The 25,594-nt window shown below is 38.0% G+C and overlaps 3 protein-coding genes across 3 annotated transcripts; 1 reads left to right on the forward strand and 2 right to left on the reverse strand.

Moving 5' to 3' along the window:
• Positions 1–115: 115 nt before the first annotated feature.
• LOC113012320 (receptor-type tyrosine-protein phosphatase H-like) lies at positions 116–3,640 on the reverse strand. The gene is made up of 7 exons (XM_026152444.1): positions 3,634–3,640; positions 3,201–3,458; positions 2,793–3,050; positions 2,384–2,641; positions 2,173–2,178; positions 668–747; positions 116–148 (listed from the first exon to the last, which is right to left on the reverse strand). The coding sequence occupies exons 1-7, from the start codon at positions 3,638–3,640 to the stop codon at positions 116–118; spliced, it is 900 nt and encodes a 299-aa protein (XP_026008229.1).
• A 28-nt stretch (positions 3,641–3,668) lies between these two features.
• LOC113012327 (tenascin-X-like) lies at positions 3,669–19,536 on the forward strand. The gene is made up of 33 exons (XM_026152455.1): positions 3,669–4,129; positions 5,524–5,768; positions 6,680–6,826; positions 6,981–7,238; positions 7,393–7,650; positions 7,803–8,060; positions 8,213–8,470; positions 8,623–8,880; positions 9,034–9,291; positions 9,445–9,701; positions 9,854–10,002; positions 10,080–10,111; positions 10,265–10,372; positions 11,087–11,344; positions 11,498–11,755; positions 12,314–12,571; positions 12,725–12,982; positions 13,135–13,392; positions 13,545–13,802; positions 13,957–14,214; positions 14,366–14,623; positions 14,777–15,034; positions 15,186–15,443; positions 15,595–15,852; positions 16,005–16,262; positions 16,414–16,671; positions 16,824–17,081; positions 17,233–17,490; positions 17,642–17,899; positions 18,050–18,307; positions 18,462–18,719; positions 18,870–19,127; positions 19,277–19,536. The coding sequence occupies exons 1-33, from the start codon at positions 3,669–3,671 to the stop codon at positions 19,534–19,536; spliced, it is 8,109 nt and encodes a 2,702-aa protein (XP_026008240.1).
• Positions 19,537–19,547: 11 nt separating this feature from the next.
• Positions 19,548–23,938, reverse strand: LOC113012360 (receptor-type tyrosine-protein phosphatase H-like). The gene is made up of 5 exons (XM_026152504.1): positions 23,704–23,938; positions 21,128–21,385; positions 20,715–20,972; positions 20,365–20,561; positions 19,548–19,709 (listed from the first exon to the last, which is right to left on the reverse strand). The coding sequence occupies exons 1-5, from the start codon at positions 23,936–23,938 to the stop codon at positions 19,548–19,550; spliced, it is 1,110 nt and encodes a 369-aa protein (XP_026008289.1).
• Positions 23,939–25,594: the final 1,656 nt, after the last annotated feature.

A 25,594-nucleotide genomic window follows, 5' to 3' on the forward strand; every position in this document is an offset into this window, starting at 1 on the left:
TCAAGTGTCCAGTTTAGTTTCTAGTTTTCACGTTTGAGGTTTTGGTTAGTTTTTTTGTGAAGTTTACTTTTTATGGAAAGTCTCCCAGCAATAAACGCTTTAAGTTCATTCTGTTTCATGAGTCCTGCAGTTGGGTCCTACATCCTGCCTGCCACACAGGACACATGACAATAGGTTTTGAAATATAATGTTGTACTATAAATCCCAGAATTTTGTTTATTTGCATCAACACAATTGTAATACTTGCAAGAAAAACATCACATAGCCATTACTGAATGATCTCTTTTACTGTTAAAGAACACAGAATGAAGAGCAAAAAAAATCTCTACTTTTATTTATGTCTTTTTTTTTAAATTAAATAATTAATTTGTTTTGGTTCCTTTTTGAGGAAAGTAAGTAATAAATGTGAAAGGCACTTAAGAAACATTCTTTTCTTCTTTGCTGCATAGATCTGTTCACTTCCATTCAATCACTTCTTTTCTCTTCTCATGTTATGGTTTAACCTTCAGGACCTTCAGGGAAAAAAACTGTGGCAATATTCCATTTTTTCTGAAGAACTAGATGGGGAAAAAAACAACACATGCACACACAACAGGAAATCAGTGGATGAAGTGAAAGTAAAATAAGAATGTCTTGATGCTGAAAATAAAACAGAGGTTAGTCTGACCTCTTCCAGTCTCTCCTGAATGTCCGACTCTGACAGCTGAGGAAATGACTTCAGTCTCATGTTCAGTCCGATGATAAAGTCTGTTGATACAAAAGCACAATTTTTACATAAAATAATAAAAAGATCATTTTAAATGATAATGTACTCTTTTAAAATAACTATGTATTACTTTTCATTTCAGTACATAAAACAATACTATGATGTTCGTTATTATGATTTCATGAAATCTTTATTTATGAATTAAATGAAACAATTATTATTTTATTTAACTATCTGAAGTAGAGTTAACCAAGAACATATGACCTCATTACAATATTATGTTTTTATTTCATAATTTCTCAATTATATTTACATTTTATACATTTTTAAGTGAGTATTTTGTCTTGCTTTATCCTGACATCAGAATTATTTTCCGAGCTTCTGTTTTTAAAATTAAACGCCAATTCCAAAAATGTTGGGGCCCTATTTAAAATGCAAATAAAAACAGATTGCACTATTTTCCAAATCTCGTAAACCCATATTTTATCCACAAAACAATATTAAAAATAACTTCTTCTACCTGGAAAAAAGAAAAACGTACGATTTTTAAAAAAAGATATTAAATTGAATTTTTTTGAATGTGATGGTTTACAATGTGTAACATCACCTCTACCTTTCACAAGAGTCTGTCAATATGTCCTAGGCACTAGTGTACCAAAGCACCCATACCATCAAGGATACAGGCTTTTGAACTGAGCACTGATCACAGAACAGTTTTCACATTGCCTCAGTCCATTTTAAATAAGCTTTGGCCAATAGAAGACAGTGTCATTTTGTGTTTACCTATGTCTTTGCATGATAGAGCTTTAACCTGCATTTGTGGATGGCAGAGTAGAATATCTTCACAACAATTTCTGAAAGTTAGACATGAAATATGGACATCTATTGCTGATATTGGAGAGATTTCTCCAAATTGCGCAAAGTTTTCAAAGACATTATGTAATGTATGACAATGATGAGATATTCAAAGTGTTAGCAGTTTTATGTTCAGGAACGTTATATTACTTATTTATTTATTATTATTATTCACTTTGTTTTTGCATTTCAGACAAAATTACCAATCTTTACTCTTGAGAAACCGGGCCTCTCTAAAGTGCTCTTCCTATAACCGATCATGTAATCTGCTTAGCTGAAAAGGTTCCTCCAGCAGCTCCTTTTGAGTACCACTTCTTTTTCCAGTTTTGTGATATCCCCATCCTTACTTTTTTGAGAAATGTTGGTGGATGTCTCAAAAAACACTAATGCAAAATAAGTTTATATGATACAGTTTCTATGTTCGATAGTTAATAAAGTATAAAATATTTTACATAGCTTTCCAACTGGATTTCCAGACCCAAACCCATCAGACAAATATGAGTAAAAAACAAAAAACAAAAACTAAAATGACCAAATGACACAAAGAGATAATTGCAGACACAAAGAAATAATTCAGAAGTGCAGCAAATTAAAGAAATGCAAATACTTACTAGGCCCTTAAGATATAGGAAGCAGAATCAGTGGTGTTTTTACATGAAAAAAAAAAGATATTTCAAATTAAATTCAAATTATGCAACTGTTTTCCTGAAAATTGAATTCTGACAAGTAAAAAAAGAAAACACAAAAAAATTATACTGTTTAATTATTATCAGTAGTTTGTGAAAATATTGTAATGCAGTTTAAATCAATTGATTATCTTACCAGTGACTGCAGTAATGCTGACTCCACTGCTTCTGACGTTCTCAAACACAGAGTAGAGAGTGAATGTGTATTGAGTTCCAGCAGTGAGAGATGAGACGGTGTGAGTTACTGGTCCATTTCCAGCTGGTGCACTGATGCTTGTCTCTGTACCATTAAACTGGAGAACAAAGCTGACATTGTTGTTGACTTTATTCCACTGCAGAGTGATGCTGGTTTCATTTTGTCCTGATGATATGAGGTTTTGTGCATTTGAAGGAGCTAAATGGAAAAATGAGAAAAAGTAAGTTTCAAAAATTCTTCCAAATTGATTTCTCACTAGTTAAAAACAGCAACAAATTATACTGTTGAATTATTATCAGTATTTTTTTGAAAATATTGTATTGCAGTTTAAATCAATTGATTAACTCACCAGTGACTGCAGTAATGGTGACTCCACTGCTTCTGACGTTCTCAAACACAGAGTAGAGAGTGAATGTGTATTGAGTTCCAGCAGTGAGAGATGAGACTGTTTGATTCACTGGTCCATTTCCAGCTGGTGCACTGATGCTTGTCTCTGTACCATTAAACTGGAGAACAAAGCTGACATTGTTGTTGACTTTATTCCACTGCAGAGTGATGCTGGTTTCATTTTGTCCTGATGATATGAGGTTTTGTGCATTTGAAGGAGCTAAATGGAAAAATGAGAAAAAGTAAGTTTCAAAAATTCTTCAAAATATATTTCTCACTAGTTAAAAACAGTAAAAAATTATACTGTTGAATTATTATCAGTATTTTTTGAAAATATTGTATTGCAGTTTAAATCAATTGATTAACTCACCAGTGACTGCAGTAATGGTGACTCCACTGCTTCTGACGTTCTCAAACACAGAGTAGAGAGTGAATGTGTATTGAGTTCCAGCAGTGAGAGATGAGACTGTTTGATTCACTGGTCCATTTCCAGCTGGTGCACTGATGCTTGTCTCTGTACCATTAAACTGGAGAACAAAGCTGACATTGTTGTTGACTTTATTCCACTGCAGAGTGATGCTGGTTTCATTTTGTCCTGATGATATGAGGTTTTGTGCATTTGAAGGAGCTAAATGGAAAAATGACAAATTAAAGTAAGTTTCAAAAATTCTTCAAAATATATTTCTCACTAGTTAAAAACAGTAAAAAATTATACTGTTGAATTATTATCAGTATTTTTTGAAAATACTGTATTGCAGTTTAAATCAATTGATTTCCCCGCCTTCTCCAGCTCCCGGACTCACCTGCCATACTTGATGCCTTTACTAAGATAAAGGAGATGCTGCAGGCCCAGGGATTGTCGAGTCAGGAAAAGGCTTCCAGCACCCACCAGGTCACGACAACCCCACAATCAGTCATCTCCATTGCTGCCTCCGAACCTGAGTGTGTTCGTGTCGGTTCGCTGAGATTCCGCCGCAGCGTCACCACCTCTCAGCTCACCAGTTTCCACGCCTCATCACAGTTTCGCCATACTCCTGTCACGGTCCAGCGCGAGGAAGCGCTGGACACCGTTGATTTAGATCACGACGAGCGTCAGTCGATATACTGCGCTCTATTGGAGGAGGAGCTCCGGTGGAAAGCCCGTGGCTCATTCCGGAGCACGAGCACTCTTTCCGGGGAACTCGACTGGCTCTCGGGGGACCTCGGAGTTACCAGGGACTTCCACCTATTTCACCGCCGTCTTCCACTCCTAAGAAAAAGCGGCGTGCGCGCCGCCGACGCTCCATTACACAAACACAAGTGAGTGACTATATCTTGGCACCTCATGTTTTTTCTCCGGAGGTTATGGAAACTGACACTACTTTTCCGGTTAATGAGCCCGGCTATACAGAGACTGTTTGCCCTGGAAAAGCTAGCCATCAGGCTCAGCTAAGCTGCTGTGGGACTGCTATCCAGGCCGGTTTGGAGACGGAGGTACAGCTGGTGCAGCCAATTTCAGTGTCAGTCGGAGGGCCCGGGGAGCCCGTCCGGCCTCATGTTTCGTTTGCTGGAGGTTCAGGAGAACCCAGCCAGCTTCATGTTTCGTCTGCTGGAGGTTCAGGAGAACCCAGCCAGCCTCATGTTTCGTCTGCTGGAGGTTCAGGAGAACCCAGCCAGCCTTATGTTTCGTCTGCTGGAGGTTCAGGAGAACCCAGCCAGCCTCATGTTTCGTCTGCTGGAGGTTCAGGAAAACCCAGCCAGCCTCATGTTTCGTCTGCTGGAGGTTCAGGAGAACCCAGCCAGCCTCATGTTTCGTCTGCTGGAGGTTCAGGAGAACCCAGCCAGCCTCATGTTTCGTCAGCTGGGGGCCCGAGGAGCCCGTCCAGCCTCACGCCACGTCAGCTGGCGGGCCCGAGGAGCCCGTCCAGCCTCACGCCTCGTCAGCTGGCGGGCCCGAGGAGCCCGTCCAGCCTCACGCCTCGTCAGCTGGAGGGCCTGAGGAGCCCGTCTGGCCACCTTCTGCTTCACCACCTGTGGCTGCAGCGCCACCTCCTGCGGCTCCCGTGCCGCCGCCTGCAGGACCACCACCTGCTGCGCTACTGCTTGCTGCTTCTACGCCTCAGCCTGAGGACGACGCCTCACCTGGTTCTGCCACACCTCAGTCTGAGAACTCATACGAACTCATTTCACCCACTATAGACTGTGTGTTGCTGCAACTTGAAAAGCAACCTGCCTCGTCAGCTGGAGGGCCCGAGGAGCCCGTCCAGCCTCATGCCTCGTCAGCTGGAGGGTCCGAGGGGACCGTTCAGCCGCCACCTGCGGCCGCCTCGTCGTCACCTGGTCCAGCTTCATCCGAGTCTTCATCCTCGTCTGGTCCAGCTTCGTCAGAGTCTTCATCCTCGTCGGGTCCGGCCTCAGCCTCTGCAGCTCCGCCTGGTCCGGCCTCAGCCTCTGCAGCTCCGCCTGGTCCGGCCTCAGCCTCTGCAGCTCCGCCTGGTCCGGCCTCCGAGTGTTCAGCTTCGTCTGCTCCTGCACTTCCCGCTCGTCCTGCACGTCCCGCTCGTCCTGCACGTCCCGCTCGTCCTGTCCGGCCTGCACGTCCTGTCCGGCCTGCTCGTCCTGCACGTCCGGTCCGGTCTGCACATCCTGTCCGGCCTGCTCGTCCTGCACGTTCTGTCCGGCCGATGACTGGACGTCGTTGCTGTCGTGGACAGCCCTCTGAACTACGCCGCCGTCATGGACGGCCCCCTGGACTGCTACGCCACCAGTGCCTCCCGCCCGGCCGGCCTCCTGACCTGCTCGGTCCGCCGTCGCTGCCTCCCGCCCGGTCGGCCTCCTGATCTGCTCCGTCGCCACCGGTGCCTTCTACCTGGCCGGCCTCCTGAACTGTTTTCTGGGCTCTTGGACCGTTGGCCTCCGGGTCGGCCCCCTGAGCTCATGGATTTTGGACTGCTGGACCGTTGGCCTCCTGGTCGGCCTCCTGAACTTTTGAACTGTCTTTTGTTTTGTTGTCGGCCTCCGGGGCGGCCACCTGAACCGCTTCGCCATTCGCTCCTGTTCTGCCGGGTTCATGGTCGCCCTCCTGAAGTCGGGTCTCGGACTTTTTGTGCCATTGTTGTGTTTGCTCTGTGTGTTTTCGTTTCTTTGTTTTTTGTGGCCTTGTTTCTGGCCCTCCGTCCTGGGCCCCCGCCGCCCGCCCTTGGTGGGTTGTTGTGGTTTTGTTTTCTGGGTGTTTTCGGGCGTCTGGAATCCGCCCTTGAGGGGGGGGCTCTGTCACAGGCTGGGTCTCCGACCCAGCACTCTGAGTTTTCTTTGTATTTGTCTCATTTTGTTATGTGATCAGTTTTGTGTTATTTCCTATTTTCCTTTAGTTTAGGCAGTTATTGTTCTTGGTTTTCTATGTTTTGGGGTTTTGTAATTATTCATCACGTATTAGGTCTGTTAAGTTGTGTTGTCATGTTTTAGTATTTCCTGTTTTATTTTGACAATGTCATGTGTTCTTTGTTCATTGTATTTAGCTTTCTCTCCTGGTCCTGTCATTAGGTTTATGTCTGTCAGCTGTTCCCCCATGTGTCCCCACTTCCCCTGATCACCTCATGTCTGTATTTAAGCCTTTTGTTTTCTTCATGCCATTGTCGGTTCGTCTGTTTATCTCACCAGGGTCACAGTCTTAGTCATGGTCTTTGTTTATTATTTTTCCACCACAGTCATAGTTTAGGTTTTGGTCTCAGTACCATTTAGTATTTTGTTTCTTAGTGTCTTGCCAGTTTAGTGTTTTTTGTTTCTTAGTGTTTTTGCCAGCTTGTCTTGGTCTCTTGGTTTATTTCCTGCCGGCATCGCAATAAAGCTTCACCTTCTGTTAAAACCTTACTACTCCTCATCGTCATCTGCTTTTGGGTCCTCTTTCCACACACACACCGGCGCACCCCGCCCTGACAGGAACTCAATACACATTCACTCTCTACTCTGTGTTTGAGAACGTCAGAAGCAGTGGAGTCAGCATTACTGCAGTCACTGGTAAGTTAATCTAATTGATTTAAACTGCAATACAATTTTTTCACAAACTACTGATAATAATTCAACAGTAGAATTTTCTATTGTTTTTAACTAGTGAGAAATCAATTTTGAAGATTTTTTGAAACTTACTTTATTTTCTCATTTTTCCATTTAGCTCCTTCAAATGCACAAAACCTCATATCATCAGGACAAAATGAAACCAGCATCACTCTGCAGTGGAATAAAGTCAACAACAATGTCAACTTTGTTCTCCAGTTTAATGGTACAGAGACAAACATCAGTGCACCAGCTAGAAATGGACCAGTGAATCACACAGTCTCATCTCTCACTGCTGGAACTCAATACACATTCACTCTCTACTCTGTGTTTGAGAACGTCAGAAGCAGTGGAGTCAGCATTACTGCAGTCACTGGTAAGTTAATCAATTGATTTAAACTACAATACAGTGTTTTCAAAAAAGTACTGATAATAATTCAACAGTATAATTTTCTGTTGTTTTTAACTAGTGAGAAATCAATTTTGAAGATTTTTTGAAACTTACTTTATTTTCTCATTTTTCCATTTAGCTCCTTCAAATGCACAAAACCTCATATCATCAGGACAAAATGAAACCAGCATCACTCTGCAGTGGAATAAAGTCAACAACAATGTCAGCTTTGTTCTCCAGTTTAATGGTACAGAGACAAACATCAGTGCACCAGCTAGAAATGGACCAGTGAATCAAACAGTCTCATCTCTCACTGCTGGAACTCAATACACATTCACTCTCTACTCTGTGTTTGAGAACATCAGAAGCAGTGGAGTCAGCATTACTGCAGTCACTGGTGAGTTAATCAATTGATTTAAACTGCAATACAGTATTTTCAAAAAATTCTGATAATAATTCAACAGTATAATTTTTATTGTTTTTAACTAGTGAGAAATCAATTTTGAAGATTTTTTGAAACTTACTTTATTTTCTCATTTTTCCATTTAGCTCCTTCAAATGCACAAAACCTCATATCATCAGGACAAAATGAAACCAGCATCACTCTGCAGTGGAATAAAGTCAACAACAATGTCAGCTTTGTTCTCCAGTTTAATGGTACAGAGACAGAAATCAGTGCACCAGCTGGAAATGGACCATTGAATCACACAGTCTCATCTCTCACTGCTGGAACTCAATACACATTCACTCTCTACTCTGTGTTTGAGAACGTCAGAAGCTCTGGAGTCAACATTACTGCAGTCACTGGTAATTTAGTCAATTTATTAAAACTCCATTACAATGGTTCACATATCATTGATTAAGATAAAAAAAAACAAATTTCAGTGTTGCTAAGTAGCGAGAGATCAATTTCTACAAATTTTTGAAACTTACCTTGTTTTTCTCATTTTTTCATTTAGCCCCTTCAAATGCACAAAACCTCATATCATCAGGACAAAATGAAACCAGCATCACTCTGCAGTGGAATAAAGTCAACAACAATGTCAGCTTTGTTCTCCAGTTTAATGGTACAGAGACAAGCATCAGTGCACCAGCTGGAAATGGACCAGTGAATCAAACAGTCTCATCTCTCACTGCTGGAACTCAATACACATTCACTCTCTACTCTGTGTTTGAGAACGTCAGAAGCAGTGGAGTCAGCATTACTGCAGTCACTTGTGAGTTAATCAATTGATTTAAACTGCAATACAGTGTTTTCAAAAAATACTGATAATAATTCAACAGTATAATTTTTACTGTTTTTAACTAGTGAGAAATCAATTTTGAAGAATTTTTGAAACTTACTTTATTTTCTCATTTTTCCATTTAGCTCCTTCAAATGCACAAAACCTCATATCATCAGGACAAAATGAAACCAGCATCACTCTGCAGTGGAATAAAGTCAACAACAATGTCAGCTTTGTTCTCCAGTTTAATGGTACAGAGACAAGCATCAGTGCACCAGCTGGAAATGGACCAGTGAATCAAACAGTCTCATCTCTCACTGCTGGAACTCAATACACATTCACTCTCTACTCTGTGTTTGAGAACGTCAGAAGCAGTGGAGTCAGCATTACTGCAGTCACTGGTGAGTTAATCAATTGATTTAAACTGCAATACAATATTTTCAAAAAATACTGATAATAATTCAACAGTATAATTTTTTCACTGTTTTTAACTAGTGAGAAATCAATTTTGAAGAATTTTTGAAACTTACTTTATTTCTCATTTTTCCATTTAGCTCCTTCAAATGCACAAAACCTCATATCATCAGGACAAAATGAAACCAGCATCACTCTGCAGTGGAATAAAGTCAACAACAATGTCAGCTTTGTTCTCCAGTTTAATGGTACAGAGACAAGCATCAGTGCACCAGCTGGAAATGGACCAGTGAATCAAACAGTCTCATCTCTCACTGCTGGAACTCAATACACATTCACTCTCTACTCTGTGTTTGAGAACGTCAGAAGCAGTGGAGTCAGCATTACTGCAGTCACTGGTGAGTTAATCAATTGATTTAAACTGCAATACAATATTTTCACAAACTACTGATAATAATTCAACAGTATAATTTTTGACTGTTTTTAACTAGTGAGAAATCAATTTTGAAGAATTTTTGAAACTTACTTTATTTTCTCATTTTTCCATTTAGCTCCTTCAAATGCACAAAACCTCATATCATCAGGACAAAATGAAACCAGCATCACTCTGCAGTGGAATAAAGTCAACAACAATGTCAGCTTTGTTCTCCAGTTTAATGGTACAGAGACAAGCATCAGTGCACCAGCTGGAAATGGACCAGTGAATCAAACAGTCTCATCTCTCACTGCTGGAACTCAATACACATTCACTCTCTACTCTGTGTTTGAGAACGTCAGAAGCAGTGGAGTCACATTACTGCAGTCACTGGTAAGTTAATCAATTGATTAAAACTGCAATACAATGTTTCACAAATCATTGATTAATAATTCAAAAGTAAAATTTTCAGTGTTTTTAACTAGTGAGAAATCAATTTTGAAGAATTTTTGAAACTTACTTTATTTTCTCATTTTTCCATTTAGCTCCTTCAAATGCACAAAACCTCATATCATCAGGACAAAATGAAACCAGCATCACTCTGCAGTGGAATAAAGTCAACAACAATGTCAGCTTTGTTCTCCAGTTTAATGGTACAGAGACAAGCATCAGTGCACCAGCTGGAAATGGACCAGTGAATCAAACAGTCTCATCTCTCACTGCTGGAACTCAATACACATTCACTCTCTACTCTGTGTTTGAGAACGTCAGAAGCAGTGGAGTCACCATTACTGCAGTCACTGGTGAGTTAATCAATTGATTTAAACTGCAATAAAATGTTTTCACAAACTACTGATAATAATTCAACAGTATAATTTGTTGCTGTTTTTAACTAGTGAGAAATCAATTTTGAAGAATTTTTGAAACTTACTTTATTTTCTCATTTTTCCATTTAGCTCCTTCAAATGCACAAAACCTCATATCATCAGGACAAAATGAAACCAGCATCACTCTGCAGTGGAATAAAGTCAACAACAATGTCAGCTTTGTTCTCCAGTTTAATGGTACAGAGACAAGCATCAGTGCACCAGCTGGAAATGGACCAGTGAATCAAACAGTCTCATCTCTCACTGCTGGAACTCAATACACATTCACTCTCTACTCTGTGTTTGAGAACGTCAGAAGCAGTGGAGTCAGCATTACTGCAGTCACTGGTGAGTTAATCAATTGATTTAAACTGCAATACAATATTTTCAAAAAATACTGATAATAATTCAACAGTATAATTTTTTACTGTTTTTAACTAGTGAGAAATCAATTTTGAAGAATTTTTGAAACTTACTTTATTTTCTCATTTTTCCATTTAGCTCCTTCAAATGCACAAAACCTCATATCATCAGGACAAAATGAAACCAGCATCACTCTGCAGTGGAATAAAGTCAACAACAATGTCAGCTTTGTTCTCCAGTTTAATGGTACAGAGACAAGCATCAGTGCACCAGCTGGAAATGGACCAGTGAATCAAACAGTCTCATCTCTCACTGCTGGAACTCAATACACATTCACTCTCTACTCTGTGTTTGAGAACGTCAGAAGCAGTGGAGTCACATTACTGCAGTCACTGGTGAGTTAATCAATTGATTTAAAACTGCATTACAATGGTTTCACAAATCATTGATTAAGATAAAAAAAAAAAAAATTTCAGTGTTGCTAAGTAGCGAGAGATCAATTTCTACAAATTTTTGAAACTTACTTTATTTTCTCATTTTTCCATTTAGCTCCTTCAAATGCACAAAACCTCATATCATCAGGACAAAATGAAACCAGCATCACTCTGCAGTGGAATAAAGTCAACAACAATGTCAGCTTTGTTCTCCAGTTTAATGGTACAGAGACAAGCATCAGTGCACCAGCTGGAAATGGACCAGAAAATCACACAGTCTCATCTCTCACTGCTGGAACTCAATACACATTCACTCTCTACTCTGTGTTTGAGAACGTCAGAAGCAGTGGAGTCAGCATTACTGCAGTCACTGGTGAGTTAATCAATTGATTAAAACTGCAATAAAATGTTTTCACAAACTACTGATAATAATTCAACAGTATAATTTTTTGCTGTTTTTAACTAGTGAGAAATCAATTTGGAACAATTTTTGAAACTTACTTTATTTTCTCATTTTTCCATTTAGCTCCTTCAAATGCACAAAACCTCATATCATCAGGACAAAATGAAACCAGCATCACTCTGCAGTGGAATAAAGTCAACAACAATGTCAGCTTTGTTCTCCAGTTTAATGGTACAGAGACAAGCATCAGTGCACCAGCTGGAAATGGACCAGTGAATCAAACAGTCTCATCTCTCACTGCTGGAACTCAATACACATTCACTCTCTACTCTGTGTTTGAGAACGTCAGAAGCAGTGGAGTCAGCATTACTGCAGTCACTGGTGAGTTAATCAATTGATTTAAACTGCAATACAATATTTTCAAAAAAATACTGATAATAATTCAACAGTATAATTTTTACTGTTTTTAACTAGTGAGAAATCAATTTGGAAGAATTTTTGAAACTTACTTTATTTTCTCATTTTTCCATTTAGCTCCTTCAAATGCACAAAACCTCATATCATCAGGACAAAATGAAACCAGCATCACTCTGCAGTGGAATAAAGTCAACAACAATGTCAGCTTTGTTCTCCAGTTTAATGGTACAGAGACAAGCATCAGTGCACCAGCTGGAAATGGACCAGTGAATCAAACAGTCTCATCTCTCACTGCTGGAACTCAATACACATTCACTCTCTACTCTGTGTTTGAGAACGTCAGAAGCAGTGGAGTCACATTACTGCAGTCACTGGTAAGTTAATCAATTGATTTAAACTGCAATACAATGTTTCACAAATACTGATAATAATTCAAAAGTATAATTTTCATGTTTTTAACTAGTGAGAAATCAATTTTGAAAATTTTTGAAACTTACTTTATTTTCTCATTTTTCCATTTAGCTCCTTCAAATGCACAAAACCTCATATCATCAGGACAAAATGAAACCAGCATCACTCTGCAGTGGAATAAAGTCAACAACAATGTCAGCTTTGTTCTCCAGTTTAATGGTACAGAGACAAGCATCAGTGCACCAGCTGGAAATGGACCAGTGAATCAAACAGTCTCATCTCTCACTGCTGGAACTCAATACACATTCACTCTCTACTCTGTGTTTGAGAACGTCAGAAGCAGTGGAGTCAGCATTACTGCAGTCACTGGTAAGTTAATCAATTGATTTAAACTGCAATACAATGTTTTCAAAAAGTACTGATAATAATTCAACAGTATAATTTTCTATTGTTTTTAACTAGTGAGAAATCAATGTTGAAGATTTTTTGAAACTTACTTTATTTTCTCATTTTTCCATTTAGCTCCTTCAAATGCACAAAACCTCATATCATCAGGACAAAATGAAACCAGCATCACTCTGCAGTGGAATAAAGTCAACAACAATGTCAGCTTTGTTCTCCAGTTTAATCGTACAGACACAAACATCAGTGCACCAGCTAGAAATGGACCAGTGAATCAAACAGTCTCATCTCTCACTGCTGGAACTCAATACACATTCACTCTCTACTCTGTGTTTGAGAACGTCAGAAGCTCTGGAGTCAACATTACTGCAGTCACTGGTAATTTAGTCAATTTATTAAAACTCCATTACAATGGTTCACATATCATTGATTAAGATAAAAAAAAAACAAATTTCAGTGTTGCTAAGTAGCGAGAGATCAATTTCTACAAATTTTTGAAACTTACTTTATTTTCTCATTTTTCCATTTAGCTCCTTCAAATGCACAAAACCTCATATCATCAGGACAAAATGAAACCAGCATCACTCTGCAGTGGAATAAAGTCAACAACAATGTCAGCTTTGTTCTCCAGTTTAATGGTACAGAGACAAACATCAGTGCACCAGCTAGAAATGGACCAGAAAATCACACAGTCTCATCTCTCACTGCTGGAACTCAATACACATTCACTCTCTACTCTGTGTTTGAGAACGTCAGAAGCAGTGGAGTCAGCATTACTGCAGTCACTGGTAAGTTAATCAATTGATTTAAACTACAATACAGTGTTTTCAAAAACTACTGATAATAATTCAAGAGTATAATTTTCTATTGTTTTTAACTAGTGAGAAATCAATTTGAAGATTTTTTGAAACTTACTTTATTTTCTCATTTTTCCATTTAGCTCCTTCAAATGCACAAAACCTCATATCATCAGGACAAAATGAAACCAGCATCACTCTGCAGTGGAATAAAGTCAACAACAATGTCAGCTTTGTTCTCCAGTTTAATGGTACAGAGACAAGCATCAGTGCACCAGCTGGAAATGGACCAGTGAATCAAACAGTCTCATCTCTCACTGCTGGAACTCAATACACATTCACTCTCTACTCTGTGTTTGAGAACGTCAGAAGCAGTGGAGTCACCATTACTGCAGTCACTGGTAATTTAGACAATTGATTTAAACTGCAATACAATATTTTCAAAAAAATACTGATAATAATTCAACAGTATAATTTTTCACTGTTTTTAACTAGTGAGAAATCAATTTGGAACAATTTTTGAAACTTACTTTATTTTCTCATTTTTCCATTTAGCTCCTTCAAATGCACAAAACCTCATATCATCAGGACAAAATGAAACCAGCATCACTCTGCAGTGGAATAAAGTCAACAACAATGTCAGCTTTGTTCTCCAGTTTAATGGTACAGAGACAAGCATCAGTGCACCAGCTGGAAATGGACCAGTGAATCAAACAGTCTCATCTCTCACTGCTGGAACTCAATACACATTCACTCTCTACTCTGTGTTTGAGAACGTCAGAAGCAGTGGAGTCACCATTACTGCAGTCACTGGTGAGTTAATCAATTGATTTAAACTGCAATAAAATGTTTTCACAAATACTGATAATAATTCAACAGTATAATTTTTACTGTTTTTAACTAGTGAGAAATCAATTTTGAAGAATTTTTGAAACTTAATTTATTTTCTCATTTTTCCATTTAGCTCCTTCAAATGCACAAAACCTCATATCATCAGGACAAAATGAAACCAGCATCACTCTGCAGTGGAATAAAGTCAACAACAATGTCAGCTTTGTTCTCCAGTTTAATGGTACAGAGACAAGCATCAGTGCACCAGCTGGAAATGGACCAGTGAATCAAACAGTCTCATCTCTCACTGCTGGAACTCAATACACATTCACTCTCTACTCTGTGTTTGAGAACGTCAGAAGCAGTGGAGTCAGCATTACTGCAGTCACTGGTGAGTTAATCAATTGATTTAAACTGCAATACAATGTTTTCACAAAACTACTGATAATAATTCAACAGTATAATTTTTACTGTTTTTAACTAGTGAGAAATCAATTTTGAAGAATTTTTGAAACTTACTTTATTTTCTCATTTTTCCATTTAGCTCCTTCAAATGCACAAAACCTCATATCATCAGGACAAAATGAAACCAGCATCACTCTGCAGTGGAATAAAGTCAACAACAATGTCAGCTTTGTTCTCCAGTTTAATGGTACAGAGACAAGCATCAGTGCACCAGCTGGAAATGGACCAGTGAATCAAACAGTCTCATCTCTCACTGCTGGAACTCAATACACATTCACTCTCTACTCTGTGTTTGAGAACGTCAGAAGCAGTGGAGTCAGCATTACTGCAGTCACTGGTGAGTTAATCAATTGATTTAAACTGCAATACAATATTTTCAAAAAATACTGATAATAATTCAACAGTATAATTTTTACTGTTTTTAACTAGTGAGAAATCAATTTTGAAGAATTTTTGAAACTTACTTTATTTCTCATTTTTCCATTTAGCTCCTTCAAATGCACAAAACCTCATATCATCAGGACAAAATGAAACCAGCATCACTCTGCAGTGGAATAAAGTCAACAACAATGTCAGCTTTGTTCTCCAGTTTAATGGTACAGAGACAAGCATCAGTGCACCAGCTGGAAATGGACCAGTGAATCAAACAGTCTCATCTCTCACTGCTGGAACTCAATACACATTCACTCTCTACTCTGTGTTTGAGAACGTCAGAAGCAGTGGAGTCAGCATTACTGCAGTCACTGGTGAGTTAATCAATTGATTTAAACTGCAATACAATATTTTCAAAAAATACTGATAATAATTCAACAGTATAATTTTTACTGTTTTTAACTAGTGAGAAATCAATTTGAAGAATTTTTGAAACTTACTTTATTTTCTCATTTTTCCATTTAGCTCCTTCAAATGCACAAAACCTCATATCATCAGGACAAAATGAAACCAGCATCACTCTGCAGTGGAATAAAGTCAACAACAATGTCAGCTTTGTTCTCCAGTTTAATGGTACAGAGACAAGCATCAGTGCACCAGCTGGAAATGGACCAGTGAATCAAACAGTCTCATCTCTCACTGCTGGAACTCAATACACATTCACTCTCTACTCTGTGTTTGAGAACGTCAGAAGCAGTGGAGTCAGCATTACTGCAGTCACTGGTGAGTTAATCAATTGATTTAAACTGCAATACAATATTTTCAAAAAATACTGATAATAATTCAACAGTATAATTTTTACTGTTTTTAACTAGTGAGAAATCAATTTTGAAGAATTTTTGAAACTTACTTTATTTTCTCATTTTTCCATTTAGCTCCTTCAAATGCACAAAACCTCATATCATCAGGACAAAATGAAACCAGCATCACTCTGCAGTGGAATAAAGTCAACAACAATGTCAGCTTTGTTCTCCAGTTTAATGGTACAGAGACAAGCATCAGTGCACCAGCTGGAAATGGACCAGTGAATCAAACAGTCTCATCTCTCACTGCTGGAACTCAATACACATTCACTCTCTACTCTGTGTTTGAGAACGTCAGAAGCAGTGGAGTCAGCATTACTGCAGTCACTGGTGAGTTAATCAATTGATTTAAACTGCAATACAATATTTTCAAAAATACTGATAATAATTCAACAGTATAATTTTTACTGTTTTTAACTAGTGAGAAATCAATTTTGAAGAATTTTTGAAACTTACTTTATTTTCTCATTTTTCCATTTAGCTCCTTCAAATGCACAAAACCTCATATCATCAGGACAAAATGAAACCAGCATCACTCTGCAGTGGAATAAAGTCAACAACAATGTCAGCTTTGTTCTCCAGTTTAATGGTACAGAGACAAGCATCAGTGCACCAGCTGGAAATGGACCAGTGAATCAAACAGTCTCATCTCTCACTGCTGGAACTCAATACACATTCACTCTCTACTCTGTGTTTGAGAACGTCAGAAGCAGTGGAGTCAGCATTACTGCAGTCACTGGTGAGTTAATCAATTGATTTAAACTGCAATACAATATTTTCAAAAAATACTGATAATAATTCAACAGTATAATTTTTACTGTTTTTAACTAGTGAGAAATCAATTTTGAAGAATTTTTGAAACTTACTTTATTTTCTCATTTTTCCATTTAGCTCCTTCAAATGCACAAAACCTCATATCATCAGGACAAAATGAAACCAGCATCACTCTGCAGTGGAATAAAGTCAACAACAATGTCAGCTTTGTTCTCCAGTTTAATGGTACAGAGACAAGCATCAGTGCACCAGCTGGAAATGGACCAGTGAATCAAACAGTCTCATCTCTCACTGCTGGAACTCAATACACATTCACTCTCTACTCTGTGTTTGAGAACGTCAGAAGCAGTGGAGTCAGCATTACTGCAGTCACTGGTGAGTTAATCAATTGATTTAAACTGCAATACAATATTTTCAAAAAATACTGATAATAATTCAACAGTATAATTTTTACTGTTTTTAACTAGTGAGAAATCAATTTGAAGAATTTTTGAAACTTACTTTATTTTCTCATTTTTCCATTTAGCTCCTTCAAATGCACAAAACCTCATATCATCAGGACAAAATGAAACCAGCATCACTCTGCAGTGGAATAAAGTCAACAACAATGTCAGCTTTGTTCTCCAGTTTAATGGTACAGAGACAAGCATCAGTGCACCAGCTGGAAATGGACCAGTGAATCAAACAGTCTCATCTCTCACTGCTGGAACTCAATACACATTCACTCTCTACTCTGTGTTTGAGAACGTCAGAAGCAGTGGAGTCAGCATTACTGCAGTCACTGGTGAGTTAATCAATTGATTTAAACTGCAATACAATATTTTCAAAAATACTGATAATAATTCAACAGTATAATTTTTTACTGTTTTTAACTAGTGAGAAATCAATTTGAAGAATTTTTGAAACTTACTTTATTTTCTCATTTTTCCATTTAGCTCCTTCAAATGCACAAAACCTCATATCATCAGGACAAAATGAAACCAGCATCACTCTGCAGTGGAATAAAGTCAACAACAATGTCAGCTTTGTTCTCCAGTTTAATGGTACAGAGACAAGCATCAGTGCACCAGCTGGAAATGGACCAGTGAATCAAACAGTCTCATCTCTCACTGCTGGAACTCAATACACATTCACTCTCTACTCTGTGTTTGAGAACGTCAGAAGCAGTGGAGTCAGCATTACTGCAGTCACTGGTGAGTTAATCAATTGATTTAAACTGCAATACAATATTTTCAAAAATACTGATAATAATTCAACAGTATAATTTTTACTGTTTTTAACTAGTGAGAAATCAATTTGAAGAATTTTTGAAACTTACTTTATTTTCTCATTTTTCCATTTAGCTCCTTCAAATGCACAAAACCTCATATCATCAGGACAAAATGAAACCAGCATCACTCTGCAGTGGAATAAAGTCAACAACAATGTCAGCTTTGTTCTCCAGTTTAATGGTACAGAGACAAGCATCAGTGCACCAGCTGGAAATGGACCAGTGAATCAAACAGTCTCATCTCTCACTGCTGGAACTCAATACACATTCACTCTCTACTCTGTGTTTGAGAACGTCAGAAGCAGTGGAGTCACCATTACTGCAGTCACTGGTGAGTTAATCAATTGATTTAAACTGCAATACAATATTTTCAAAAAAATACTGATAATAATTCAACAGTATAATTTGTTGCTGTTTTTAACTAGTGAGAAATCAATTTTGAAGAATTTTTGAAACTTACTTTATTTTCTCATTTTTCCATTTAGCTCCTTCAAATGCACAAAACCTCATATCATCAGGACAAAATGAAACCAGCATCACTCTGCAGTGGAATAAAGTCAACAACAATGTCAGCTTTGTTCTCCAGTTTAATGGTACAGAGACAAGCATCAGTGCACCAGCTGGAAATGGACCAGTGAATCAAACAGTCTCATCTCTCACTGCTGGAACTCAATACACATTCACTCTCTACTCTGTGTTTGAGAACGTCAGAAGCAGTGGAGTCACCATTACTGCAGTCACTGGTGAGTTAATCAATTGATTTAAACTGCAATACAATATTTTCAAAAAATACTGATAATAATTCAACAGTATAATTTTTTACTGTTTTTAACTAGTGAGAAATCAATTTGGAAGAATTTTTGAAACTTACTTTTTCTCATTTTTCCATTTAGCTCCTTCAAATGCACAAAACCTCATATCATCAGGACAAAATGAAACCAGCATCACTCTGCAGTGGAATAAAGTCAACAACAATGTCAGCTTTGTTCTCCAGTTTAATGGTACAGAGACAAGCATCAGTGCACCAGCTGGAAATGGACCAGTGAATCAAACAGTCTCATCTCTCACTGCTGGAACTCAATACACATTCACTCTCTACTCTGTGTTTGAGAACGTCAGAAGCAGTGGAGTCAGCATTACTGCAGTCACTGGTGAGTTAATCAATTGATTTAAACTGCAATACAATATTTTCAAAAAATACTGATAATAATTCAACAGTATAATTTTTACTGTTTTTAACTAGTGAGAAATCAATTTGGAAGAATTTTTGAAACTTACTTTTTCTCATTTTTCCATTTAGCTCCTTCAAATGCACAAAACCTCATATCATCAGGACAAAATGAAACCAGCATCACTCTGCAGTGGAATAAAGTCAACAACAATGTCAGCTTTGTTCTCCAGTTTAATGGTACAGAGACAAGCATCAGTGCACCAGCTGGAAATGGACCAGTGAATCAAACAGTCTCATCTCTCACTGCTGGAACTCAATACACATTCACTCTCTACTCTGTGTTTGAGAACGTCAGAAGCAGTGGAGTCACATTACTCACAGTCAGCTGAGTAAGAGTTAATCAATCCCTCTCCATGATAGCTTCAGCAACGCTAATCATTACCTGCTTGCTCTTTAAATCGGGCGCTGTAAGGATGCGGTCGAGGATCACTTGGATCCGAGCAGTCTCCTCCAGACACTCGGTGAGAGCAGCATCCGCTGGGTCCATACTGGTCGGTTCGTTCTGTCAGGGCGGGGTGCGCCGGTGTGTGTGTGGAAAGAGGACCCAAAAGCAGATGACGATGAGGAGTAGTAAGGTTTTAACAGAAGGTGAAGCTTTATTGCGATGCCGGCAGGAAATAAACCAAGAGACCAAGACAAGCTGGCAAAAACACTAAGAAACAAAAAACACTAAACTGGCAAGACACTAAGAAACAAAATACTAAATGGTACTGAGACCAAAACCTAAACTATGACTGTGGTGGAAAAATAATAAACAAAGACCATGACTAAGACTGTGACCCTGGTGAGATAAACAGACGAACCGACAATGGCATGAAGAAAACAAAAGGCTTAAATACAGACATGAGGTGATCAGGGGAAGTGGGGACACATGGGGGAACAGCTGACAGACATAAACCTAATGACAGGACCAGGAGAGAAAGCTAAATACAATGAACAAAGAACACATGACATTGTCAAAATAAAACAGGAAATACTAAAACATGACAACACAACTTAACAGACCTAATACGTGATGAATAATTACAAAACCCCAAAACATAGAAAACCAAGAACAATAACTGCCTAAACTAAAGGAAAATAGGAAATAACACAAAACTGATCACATAACAAAATGAGACAAATACAAAGAAAACTCAGAGTGCTGGGTCGGAGACCCAGCCTGTGACAGTTCCAGCAGTGAGAGATGAGACTGTGTGATTTTCTGGTCCATTTCCAGCTGGTGCACTGATGCTTGTCTCTGTACCATTAAACTGGAGAACAAAGCTGACATTGTTGTTGACTTTATTCCACTGCAGAGTGATGCTGGTTTCATTTTGTCCTGATGATATGAGGTTTTGTGCATTTGAAGGAGCTAAATGGAAAAATGAGAAAATAAAGTAAGTTTCAAAAATTCTTCAAAATATATTTCTCACTAGTTAAAAACAATAGAAAATTCTACTGTTGAATTATTATCAGTAGTTTGTGAAAACATTGTATTGCAGTTTAAATCAATTGATTAACTCACAAGTGACTGCAGTAATGCTGACTCCACTGCTTCTGACGTTCTCAAACACAGAGTAGAGAGTGAATGTGTATTGAGTTCCAGCAGTGAGAGATGAGACTGTGTGATTCTCTGGTCCATTTCCAGCTGGTGCACTGATGCTTGTCTCTGTACCATTAAACTGGAGAACAAAGCTGACATTGTTGTTGACTTTATTCCACTGCAGAGTGATGCTGGTTTCATTTTGTCCTGATGATATGAGGTTTTGTGCATTTGAAGGAGCTAAATGGAAAAATGAGAAAATAAAGTAAGTTTCAAAAATTCTTCAACATTGATTTCTCACTAGTAAAAAACAGTGAAAAAGACTAAAATGTTGAATTATTATCAGTAGTTTGTGAAAACATTGTATTGCAGTTTAAATTAATTGATTAACTCACCAGTGACTGCAGTAATGCTGACTCCACTGCTTCTGACGTTCTCAAACACAGAGTAGAGAGTGAATGTGTATTGAGTTCCAGCAGTGAGAGATGAGACTGTGTGATTTTCTAGTCCATTTCCAGCTGGTGCACTGATGCTTGTCTCTGTACCATTAAACTGGAGAATAAAGCTGACATTGTTTTTGACTTTATTCCACTGCAGAGTGATGCTGGTTTCATTTTGTCCTGATGATATGAGGTTTTGTGCATTTGAAGGAGCTAAACGAAAAAATGAGAAAAATAAAGCAATCATGTCAAATAAGGTAGAATGTGATGTTTTTGAAGTCTTACTATTTTTATCAAGAGTCAATCAGGTGAATACCTGGAGACATTGTGGTTGAAGGAACTTCAGGGTCTGTTCCATTCGCCTCTATTTAAAGTCAAAAATAAATACAATTACTGCATTCATGGTGGAGCCATTCTTTTGAACATGTGAATTTAAGGAAACCTCAATAAATATAAATTTGATATATTTTAGTAATACTTAAAGTATAACAATACCTGCACAGTATGCAAGATAGCACGTGACTGGCTTTTCAAGTTTGTAGACATAGTAGTTTCCATAGCAGAGTTTGACTTTGATCGTGTGTGAGTTAAAATAGCAGCAACTGCCAAGCCAAGTATTGCACACAGTGCGATTCACAATTTCACCAGCCTGTGTGGGATGAGGTTGTGTTATCCACAAAGGTGCATGGGTCCCACACCTGTTTGAGTCTATGCACCTCTCTGGAATACGAGCACTGGATTGCCCGAGAAACAGGCGATACCAGCCTTGCCAGTCAATATTACGATCACAGTGTAGGTCCTGAATGTTTGTATTATTTGTTGACCGCCAATCATTATTCAGAGCAGTATAGTTCTGACAGGGGTCAAAGCACTGGGAATTTATGCAGTCAACACCTGCAGGACAAACAAGCACTTTGTATTACAAGCCAAATCATCTTTATTGATACAGCACTGTATTCTATGCTTGAGTTACTTTGCTAACTATCACATAAACAATCACACCCTGGTGGATGCATTGGACACATGCTGAAGTGTTCTTGCCCAAGAACCCTTTAGCTTGCGTCCCTTTAGCAGGACTTGAACAATGAACCTTCGGATTGGTTTGGGTGGACGACCAATTTTCATACATGTGGATGAAACGTATCACTTGGGTTGCTTCATTTAAATACTGCAGTTGGGACTAAAGAGGAATTTTGCCACATGCATGAACAAAAACTATGAAGTATTTTAATTAGTAAAGATCAATTTGAAGAACTAAACTTGATTTATTGAGATAGAGAAATCAATGTATTTGCCTATTATGCTCTGATGACCAATCATGGTAGAACAGAATCCCGGTGATGACAGGATTTAGGACAAGATCCCCCTCCAGGCACTGGTGGTGGTGAAGATGAAGACTGAGATTTGAATAGAGCTCTGGCTGAGGTGTCTGAGGTGAAGATGGGGAGGAGGTGGGTTGCATGAAAGAGAGTCTAAAGGGGTGCATGGTGGTGAGCACAGATTTAAACCACACAAAGCAGACGCTGATTGGATCAGAGAAGGTGGGCTAGAAGATGATTGGACTTGATGTCAGTATTGAGACTGACAGCACGGGAAAGTGGTTATCATGTAATGAACAGAAAACCAACCGCACACCCAGGAAAGCAGGAAGATGAGTGATTACAAATTGTCTTGATAAATTTCCACATGAGCTTCATAAGTTTTCATCATGACTGAGGTGAGTGTAATTTTCAAGATTTTTTAAGCTTTCCAAGCCCCTCAGCAATTTCCTGATCATGGAAAATGTCCTCACTATCCTGACTCACTGTGAAATGAAGCCTCACAGTTTTCACACGACAGAATCATTATGGTCTAAAGTTTATTCAGACCACTTTTCACGTGGATTTGCTCAGCCTGTGAGGAAGAGTATGTCAAAGTACAAAACATGACATTTCCTGTTCCCACTATTTGGTGCTCTAAGTATCCCTTACTATTGGCTTAAAGATGTGGTCATGTTGGGACTGTTTTCAGACAGTTTGTAGCCTATAATACCCATACTTTACAGGAATTTCCTTCTTTATCGGGGCACTCAAAACTTCACCATGTTGACAGAGTCATGCCTTTTCATAAAAACTCACAATACAGTTACACCATCTTCTTAAGGCTTTCCTGATCAAATTTTAGATGGCTCTGGTCAACCTGATTGGATCTGTGTAGGGAAGCGTTAAATGTTTAATTTTGTGTTCCCACTAGATGGCACTATGATCAGTGTTACGTTCAGCACCAGCACCCTCTCAGTAATGCAATGTTTAATTCAGATAACAAACTACATTTAAAGAAAAAAAGGCATATTCAGTTCAGGTTCCTGGCATCCTAAATTGAAACACTGCTTAAATTTAAGTTTAAAAAGAAAAACCCAAAACAAAATTATTTGCCATTATAGATAAAATTATTAGTTATTGCTGCTAAAGGTGCTTCTAAAAGCCTTTTTTGTATTTTATCTTAGTTTTTTGTGAAATAAATAATTAAATTGTGTGAATATAATAACTCACCAGTGACTGCAGTAATGCTGACTCCACTGCTTCTGACGTTCTCAAACACAGAGTAAAGGGTGAATGTGTATTGAGTTCCAGCAGTGAGAGATGAGACTGTGTGATTCACTGGCCCATTTCCAGCTGGTGCATTGATGTTTGTCTCTGTACCATTAAACTGGAGAACAAAGCTGACATTGCTGTTGACTTTATTCCACTGCAGAGTGATGCTGCTCTCAGTTTGTGCAATTGACATGAAGCTGTCTGTGTTTAGAGGAGCTGAGAAGGAAAATTATTCATAGCAAGTTCAGTCAGTGAAAAATAAGTATATTTAAGACCAAAATTGTTGCTGACCCCTTGACTAAGAAAAATGTCCTATTATCAGTCTTTTAAATTAAATCAACTATTTAAAGATAAAGTTGTTACATTACTTAATCGTTTTCAAAAATTTCCAAGCTGCAGCTTAACTCAGCAGATGGTACATTTTAAGATTTGGCTTCTTAAAGGTTTTAAAAGATTCAAAAATCCACACTCTTATCATCATGTCCTTTGAAAAAATGAGAACTGAAAACAAACTATTTATTTAAATATCCCCACCTCAGAAGACAACTAAGATAACACAATTCACTACTTCAATTCAATAATTTAAGCTCCCACAAACACCTATAGAATTTTTTTATCATCTTTATATAGCCTTATAAAATAAATACATGTAACAATGAGTTGGGAAAATAAAATTACAGATGAGGATTAGAAAGCAGTCTGAGCTGCACGTCTTACTCTGAAGAAACACTTCATATTAACACTCTATAACTGGTTGATCTGAACATATATAACTCCTGGCAAGTTATAAAGCTATACCACACACAATTTCATTGGGTATGGCAATGTACAAAGACAGAACACCTCTAGAAAAACATAGTATATTGTTGGATTTGTTCTTGTCAGGAAAAAATAAAAAAATTCAGAAGTTGTTTGGATATGGACATAAACATAATAATGTAAAATAACTTTTTTCATCTTAATTTCTATTTTCTTTCTGTTGTTTTTATTGTTTTATTGATAAGACGTTTGGTAGATGCATTTCATCTGCACTGTCTATTAAACCAGAGCCACTAGTATTATAACACAAACCCTTTTGCCATTAAGTGTGATCATCACTGCTGGTAAAAAAGAGTACACTTCTTGACATTGATCGATGTAATCTCAGGTAAATATTTGCACATACTGTCTACTGTTTCATATGTATATATATATATATATATATATATATATATATATATATATATATATATATATATATATATATATATATATATATATATATATATATATATATATAAACACATATATAAGCAGATATTATAATGGGGGGATACAGTGAGCAAGAAATGTAGTATCATACCAGTGACTGCAGTAATGCTGACTCCACTGCTTCTGACGTTCTCAAACACAGAGTAGAGAGTGAATGTGTATTGAGTTCCAGCAGTGAGAGATGAGACTGTTTGAATTACTGGTCCATTTCCAGCTGGTGCACTGATGTTTGTCTCTGTACCATTAAACTGGAGAATAAAGCCGACATTGTTGCTGATCTTATTCCACTGCAGAGCGATGCTGCTCTCAGTTTGTCCTGTTAGTCTGAACATCACTGTAAATGACAGAAACAACAAAAACTGTTTTGCCAGTGTTTGTGAAATCCTTAGCTATTTGTTTGGTGCCATTTTAACAAAGCCCAATAATCACTTTACAGATACTGTTTTTAAATTTACATCAGTAGATTTGCACTGTATTTAGCTGGCATGCAAACTGTGAAGAACTGTATATTCTAATATAGTATATAATATTAAAATGATTGTGTCTGCCTTTGTTTCATGCACAAAATATAAATATAAACATCTTTTTCACTGGCACT

This window comes from Astatotilapia calliptera, chromosome 3, assembly GCF_900246225.1.
Source record: "Astatotilapia calliptera chromosome 3, fAstCal1.2, whole genome shotgun sequence".
NCBI lineage: Eukaryota > Metazoa > Chordata > Actinopteri > Cichliformes > Cichlidae > Astatotilapia > Astatotilapia calliptera.

Bases quoted from the DNA above. Each gene is read 5' to 3' on its own strand.
- LOC113012320 (XM_026152444.1), bottom strand. The intron at 3,051-3,200 runs GTGAGTTAATCA...TTTTCCATTTAG, and splicing joins CACCATTACTGCAGTCACTG to CTCCTTCAAATGCACAAAAC. The intron at 2,642-2,792 runs GTGAGTTAATCA...TTTTCCATTTAG, and splicing joins CACCATTACTGCAGTCACTG to CTCCTTCAAATGCACAAAAC.
- LOC113012327 (XM_026152455.1), top strand. From the start codon at position 3,669: ATGCTGCAGGCCCAGGGATTGTCGAGTCAGGAAAAGGCTTCCAGCACC. The intron at 6,827-6,980 runs GTAAGTTAATCT...TTTTCCATTTAG, and splicing joins CAGCATTACTGCAGTCACTG to CTCCTTCAAATGCACAAAAC. The intron at 13,803-13,956 runs GTAATTTAGACA...TTTTCCATTTAG, and splicing joins CACCATTACTGCAGTCACTG to CTCCTTCAAATGCACAAAAC.
- LOC113012360 (XM_026152504.1), bottom strand. From the start codon at position 23,938: ATGTCAATTGCACAAACTGAGAGCAGCATCACTCTGCAGTGGAATAAA. The intron at 21,386-23,703 runs GTGAGTTATTAT...TTTTTCGTTTAG, and splicing joins CAGCATTACTGCAGTCACTG to CTCCTTCAAATGCACAAAAC. The intron at 19,710-20,364 runs GTCTCCGACCCA...CCGCCCTGACAG, and splicing joins CTGGAACTGTCACAGGCTGG to AACGAACCGACCAGTATGGA.